The 6,892-nt window shown below is 46.5% G+C and overlaps 1 protein-coding gene across 1 annotated transcript in view; it reads left to right on the forward strand.

The window, feature by feature from the left end:
• Positions 1-6,588, forward strand: part of LOC113566763 (eukaryotic translation initiation factor 3 subunit F-like) — a 37,926-nt gene extending 31,338 nt beyond the window's left edge. The window contains exon 3 of the mRNA XM_026993806.1: positions 6,508-6,588. Coding sequence (XP_026849607.1) covers positions 6,508-6,588 — 81 coding nt within the window. The remainder of the gene's footprint in view (positions 1-6,507) is intronic.
• The last annotated feature ends 304 nt before the right edge of the window (positions 6,589-6,892 follow it).

Below are 6,892 nucleotides of genomic sequence, written 5' to 3' on the forward strand. Positions count from 1 at the left end.
CGGCTTTTGATTGATGGAAATGGCATTTATTCAGAAAATTCCCAGAAAAATTCCCAAATAATTGTTATATTTATTTCCCCAGCCTCAAACGGGCCCATATTTTGTCACACTTTGGCTGTCGCCTGAAGGCAATTTATAGGAGAACAAACGAGGACAGCCAACAGACAACAAACATCGACAGGCAGGGGCCACCGACAGCAGCCGCTGCCAGAGAGACTTTCGAAAACAAAGCAAAACAAAGAAAAAACAAAAAAAAAGTACAGAAAACCAGAAGACAGAACCAGAAGACAATCCAATCCCAATACCAGCGACAGCCTGTACCCAGTACCTACGAGAGTCTCGTATGTCAAGAGTTGGACGAGGAAAACAGATGGCGACAGGCTCTCGGGGATATATCATATCTGGCAATTTAAACGTTTAATCACGCGTAGACATTTGGGCGAGATAAATCCAGAAACAAAGTCCCACAAACCAGAATATTGTAGGCTGCAAAAAAAAAATGGGAATCAGTACAGTAATATTCGGCGTGCCCGAAGTTTGTACACCCTAACTTCAAGGGCCTTAAGAGGAGCAAATAAGCGATATTCAAATAGAAAAACATTCTCTTACCGTTCCTTTTGCCTCCAGCACAAACACAAAATGGATTTAGCATGAGCCATTTTCAATAAGAGCGCATCTTTGGTGTACATTTAAGCAAGGTGAGGCATTGCAGAGCACATTTCCACGACACACTAAACGAGAGAACGCAGCATCTTCGGGGATTTGGTGCGCACCACCTTACATCGTGTGCTTGTTTGAGAGAGCAATGCTCTGCTCCTCTGCTCTCTGGGAATGATGAGCGACTTGTTGCTGCTTTTGCATTCAATTACTCTCACACACTCGCACACATAGCAGAAATAAGAACGAACAAATTTGAGACATCTCCAGACATAACGGGAACATGCAGACGCCGCTGGCATTTTGGCTGCGTTTTGCACAAGAAAAAAATGTAATGCGTTCAATATATTTGTTGTTTGCACACATTTGCACAACTTCCAGCAAATGCAGGCCACTTTTCCACTCTTCACCATAAGAAACACTACAAAGCCAGGTTTTTGGGTTCTTTTTTAAATGTTTAATCACTTCACTGCACTACACTGCATTGGTCGATAATATTTTCCGGTATTTTCACAATTTTCCCGCTTTTCACGGCACGAAAGAGCGAAATTTTGACCGCGGCGCTGACTAAAGCACGTGAAACTGACATCGGAAGCTGCGTGTGTGAGTGATACAGATGCGCGGGGCGGCTGAATGATCTCACTCATTCCATGCTCTCCTTCTGCTCCTCTTTCTTTCCTAATTGCTCGCTCTCACCGGGAATTTGGCAGGCGGTTCTCGTGGCTCGTCGTCGCCTCCCTCTACTAATGCAACGAAGGTTTTGGCCTATCTTCTTTTCGCTCTCCCTAATGAATTGGCGTCTGCTTATGTTCTTTCCCCTCTCCCAATGTAACGAAAGTTTGTTATTGTCGACCACTTGTTCGTACAGTGGCGGTAGGCGGTAAAGTGCGTAGTGCAATGTAGAATGTAGCTGAGGATGTAATTGAATGTAGAATTCAATGTAGAATACATGGAAAATGAAATGTTTTGCAGAATTAAATAAAAAGGCTGATTCTGATTGCAAAAAGATCCTAAAAATCACAATACTCTGCAGCAAAGGGTATAAGCCAACATAAAAAAAAATCAACATCATAAAAAGTAATTACAGGCACACGATGCAACGTAGGCAAAACAGAGCCAAGAATCAGGCCAGGCCACGAGCAACAACAGCAGCGCTAACAACAACAACAACAACAATTGCTGTGACAAATCTGCAATTTTTATTACCGTTGTTGTATCTGTTGTTGGGGTTCCTGTTGCCCTGTCACTCCATGCCGCAAAATGATCGAAGAGTCGCATATGAAAATGCGAAGCAATTGAGATTGATGGGGGAGCCAGCCCCGGCAGAGACCCGGGGCCTTGGGCTCTGGAATCAGGGCTGATAGAGGAGGTGGGATACGTTGGTTGGGCAGGGGGAGGGGGCGTGGCCTGCCAGTCAGTCAACACAGTTGTTGTTGTTGTTGCTTTGTTGCAGGGCCATTTTGCAGTTGGCGCGACTTTTACATGAAAATTACAAACTACTGGCGAACGAACAGTCAGTCGAAACATTCAACCGAACCGAACGGTACGGAGATTATTTTTCTTGCGTAGGTTGTGGCACGCGGTTGGTGGGGAGGGGTGGGGGTACACAGGCACATGCCAAAGGCAGGCACCACAAAAATTGTGTCGCCAATTGCTGGTGGCATATGCATATATGCGCTTGAGGCAGGGGAATGACGCATGCAACGTCGACGCCAGAGGCAACGGCAACGGCGAGTGCCAAAGCTCATGGAATTCATGATCAATGACTAGACACACACACACACATGCAACAAAATGGAGCAACAAATAAAAAGAGGGAGACAGAGAGGGAGAGAGAAAGAGAGAGAGAGACACGAGATACACAAATTAATGAACACTTTGGCTGACATTTTAAGGACAAGTTCGTCGTCGATTTGCGGCTTTTGGCTGTGGTTTTTGTGCGGCTTGTTGCACGGACAGCTGCCAGAGTGGCAGGGGGGGCAGGGGGGGCAGGGTTGATGGCTTATGCAATTGGACACTGAGTGATTGGAGGCAGCCAAATGCTAATGGTGATATAGTACTTCGAATGGACGAATCCAATCCGCTTAAAGGATTTTGTCTTTAGAGATAAAGTGGATATGTGGATACCTGTATGGCGGCTACTGTACTCGCAGATAAAGATACGCTAATCTCGAGTTGTGGAAATACTTCGGTATCTGTATCTGTATCCGTATCTTAAGCCATTAAAAACAACCTCTTCTGAGACATTCTCGGTGGGAATTACTTCGGATATCTTAAGCCATCGTTGGCTGCACTTTTGATTGCTTTTCAGCTGCATCTGTGGCTGGCATCTCTCCACTGCCTCTGCCCCTGCCACCGATTGGCGACTCCCACTCACAAGTGGCACAAGGACAGCGGCCACGAGCAGTGGCAATGGCTGCCACAAGGCTGCTAATTAACTGGCTAACCAGGCACCACTCTGGCCCAAACTTTGGCCCAGCTCTGGCCCCAAACGACCAGACTCTGGCCCCAAACACAAGTACGGACCGTGTCTGCCACTTGGCTAGCAATGTTCCCCAATTCAAGGCTCAAAAGTCAGGCTCTAGTTTGCGGAGGTGGACTTAGGGTCTGCCACAAAAGGGAGGCAGGGGCGGAGGCAGCAACAAGAGTCAGGGCCGTGGGGCATGTATGTAATTCAATCAATTGAACGACTACTCGTAACAGCGGCAGCAACAGTCAATGACAATTTTGGGGGCAAGAGGCACTGAGAAAGGGAGAGGGGGGGAGGGGGGGAGACCCACTACAAGGGTCACCCTAATCAATGGGTCTTTTCGATGTTGCAGCAACATGTTGCCGCGAGTTGTCATGTTGTCAATAGAATCGCTTTTGGAAATTGGTTGCACATTTTCCCTGTGTGTCGCTGCAACCTGCTGCCTGCCTGCCTGCCTGCCTGCCTGCCTGCCACAAGCCAGCGAGTGGGTGTTTTGTTGTTGATGTTGCCTGTTATTGCGTGTTTGCAGCAGAGAGGCAACAACTGCGGAAAAGGGGGACAGCGGCTGGATTTTGGGGGGAAACGAAGACTTTGATGCCCTTGAAGATGGATTTTTTATGTGTGGCAGATATAGGGCTTCGATCTGGGAGCTTGCGACTGCGAAGGTACCTCTGTTTGTAGGAAAATAAGCTTTTTTTAAAGGACATTTTCAGACGACTTTGAGTGGAAAATGAATCTCTTTCTAAAGAAGTGATACCGCCTAGTGTCGGGCAATGCTTGCCACAACCCTCCCGCCTCCACCTCCACCAGAAAAAGGAGAAAACCGGAGGAGAGTGCCATCTCCCGGTCATCCCATTTCGATCAGACCTCATCCTGCTGTTAATTTGACAAGCGCCTTAACTCACGATTCCAATTGCATTCGCCATTTAGCCATCTCGGACATTTCGGACATTTCGGACAGCTCGGACTTGTCTACTCTCCTCCTTTTTTTTTTTTGTGGGCCATAAATCAGTGGCCCGAAAGACAAACGAAAGTAAAATGTGGCAATGCAATGTGCAATATAATTACAAATTAAAAGCATGCCACAGAAACACAATCGCCGCTGCCTGCCTGCCTGCCTGCCTGCCACACGGGCAAAAAGAAGGCTGTGCGACACTGCGAGCCGATTTAATGGGAAATTATATAAAAGAGAGGAAAGATTGCTGGCAAAAACAAAACAAATCAAAAAACAACAAAAAAAAAAAAAAACCGAAAAGGAAAAAAAAGAAGGAAAATCGAGGAAAATGGCAGGAGGCTGTGTGATTGGGGGAGAAAAGAAAATTAAAGTCACGGTTTCTAGCGTGTAAAGTGTGCGGCAGGCAGGCAGTGCTGTAGTTGTTGTTGTTGTTGTTGTTGTTGTTGCATGCAACGACACTTGCAGCAGCGGCAGCGGTAGAAACAGCAGTAGAATGTAAATGTCTTTTTGGTCAGGTTTTGTTGGTGCCACAAAATCCAAATTGCTTGGCAGCCATCGACAAGCAACAATAAAAGCAACGGGCACTGACTGGTGCAACCAATGTGCAACCTGTGCTGTTGCCTGCCTCATCAATTGATTAAATTTGCAACAGCAGCGGCAGCGGCGGCAGCAGCAGATCGTCGTCTTTCGTTGCCTTTCACTTAACAGTGCACGATTTTTATTTATTTAGATTTAGATTTAATTTCAGGCTCCACCATCTCTCTGCCCGCCGCAGACTCTCCCCCAAAAAGTATCTGTGGATCTGTGTATCTGTGTATCTGCGCATCTGCGCCTCTGTTTACCGCCTCAATTTGCTGTTGTGTCAAAAGAAGATCCCAACGCACTTCAGACAAAACGCAATTGAAATGTTGGGGTCTATCCAACAATAAGCATCGTTTCGTTTTGTTTTTGGCCATTTTCGGTTAAGGCCAGGATAAGATCTGCTGCTGGCTGTTTGGGCCACCAACAAAGTCATCGCCATTGTTGCAGCCCCAAAACGAAACGAAAAGAAACGGCAGTCAGGTGTTGCTTTTATTGTTTTACAATCACCAGCAAAAGGCAGGCTGGAGAGGCTCAGAGGCTGGAGAGGCTGAAGAGGCTGGAGAGGCTGGGAGGCTGGAGAGGCTGGAGAGGCTGGAGAGGCTGGGAGTCTGGGAGGAGCGCTACTCTTCTCCATCGATGATTGTGTGGCGGCCCAAAAACTGTGTATTGGCCAAACTTTCACAACACAAATCTCGGCAGAGAGTCGTCGTCGGTCGCGCCATAAAAGCCGCAAAAACACAATTCAAATAAAATGAAAATAGAATCAAATAAACTTTTTCACTGCCAAAAGACAACAGCAACAACAACAACAACAACAACAACAACGAACAAAAGGCCATAGTGAAAAATCTATATACAATAAAAGAGCGGGAAAAAGAGGCGCAAAAGGGGTGGGCAAAGAGGTGGGAAAAGAGCAAGGAAAAAGTACTGAAAGACTGCAACAGAGACGATGGGTCGTAAAGAAAGCAAAGCCCAGGGAGAGTCTTCCACGGGGAGTCGCGCAGCGCAACCTCTGGCCAAATGCAAATTTCCCGCCGTTACTCTCTCCCTCTCTCTGCCTCTCTCTCTCTCTCTCTCTGTCTCTGGGACTGACCCGCAAACAATGGACGGAGCCGTTGGTCCGTTCCGCTGAAGTGTTAACCGATTGTTCGGATTGATAGCAGGAGGATTGATAGTGCTGGACAAACAGCTGCAGGACAATCGATGGTATAGAAGGATAGCATGCCAAATGGTTGTCTTCATTACACTTTGAGCTTTGGCTTCCAATAAACGTTGCTTCTCCTCACATGTGGATGCGGATCGAGTACAACATCAAATGTGACCGAAAGGCGGAGATTGAGCGGAGATACAAGATAGTTCTGCAGGCGGGGCAAAAGGAGGCTCTTCAGAACTATGGATAGAAGAGTCTCCAACGAATATCTCCCTTAGTCTGGTTTTATATCTGGATCAAAAATGGATCTCACCATCTCTCAAACATTCCAAAAACAAATCTCTTTTCAGGGCCCAGATACACAGATACAAGATAGGTTTGCAGGCGGGGCAAAAGGAGGCTCTTCAGAACTATGGATAGAAGAGTATCCAACGAATGTCTCCCTTAGTCTGGTTTGATATCTGGATCAAAAATGGATCTCACCATCTCTCAAAGAGTCCAAAAAGAGATCTCTTTTCAGGGCCCAGATACACAGATACAAGATAGGTTTGCAGGCCGGTCAAAAGGAGGAGGCTCTCCAGAACTATGGATAGAAGAGTCTCCAACGAATGTCTCCCTTAGTCTGCTTTGATATCTGGATCAAAAATGGATCTCACCATCTCTCAAACATTCCAAAAACAAATCTCTTTTCAGGGCCCAGATACACAGATACAAGATAGTTTTGAGGAGAAGGACGACTTGCAAATGCAGGAGGCTCTTCAGAACTATGGATAGAAGAGTATCCAACGAATGTCTCCCTTTATACTGCTTTGATTTCTGGCGGTTCGATCCCTAAGAAGGTTGTTCCTTCTCCCATCATCTGTCAAACATTCCAAATAAATATCTGTTTTACAGCTGCTGTGAAATCTGTGGCGAACCGCTACCTAAATCCTCCATAAACTTTCCTCAAATCCCAGCGCTATTTCCACCAACGTTTTCCCACACACATATGAGAACATGAACCCGGATAATTGGTAGCCCAATCTTTTGCCCCATTTCAAGAAGAGCCTACTCCTGCAACGTGCCTCAGCCGCGGCTG

This window comes from Drosophila persimilis, unplaced genomic scaffold (genome assembly GCF_003286085.1).
Source record: "Drosophila persimilis strain 14011-0111.01,24,50 unplaced genomic scaffold, DperRS2 tig00000900-arrow-arrow-pilon, whole genome shotgun sequence".
Lineage (NCBI taxonomy): Eukaryota > Metazoa > Arthropoda > Insecta > Diptera > Drosophilidae > Drosophila > Drosophila persimilis.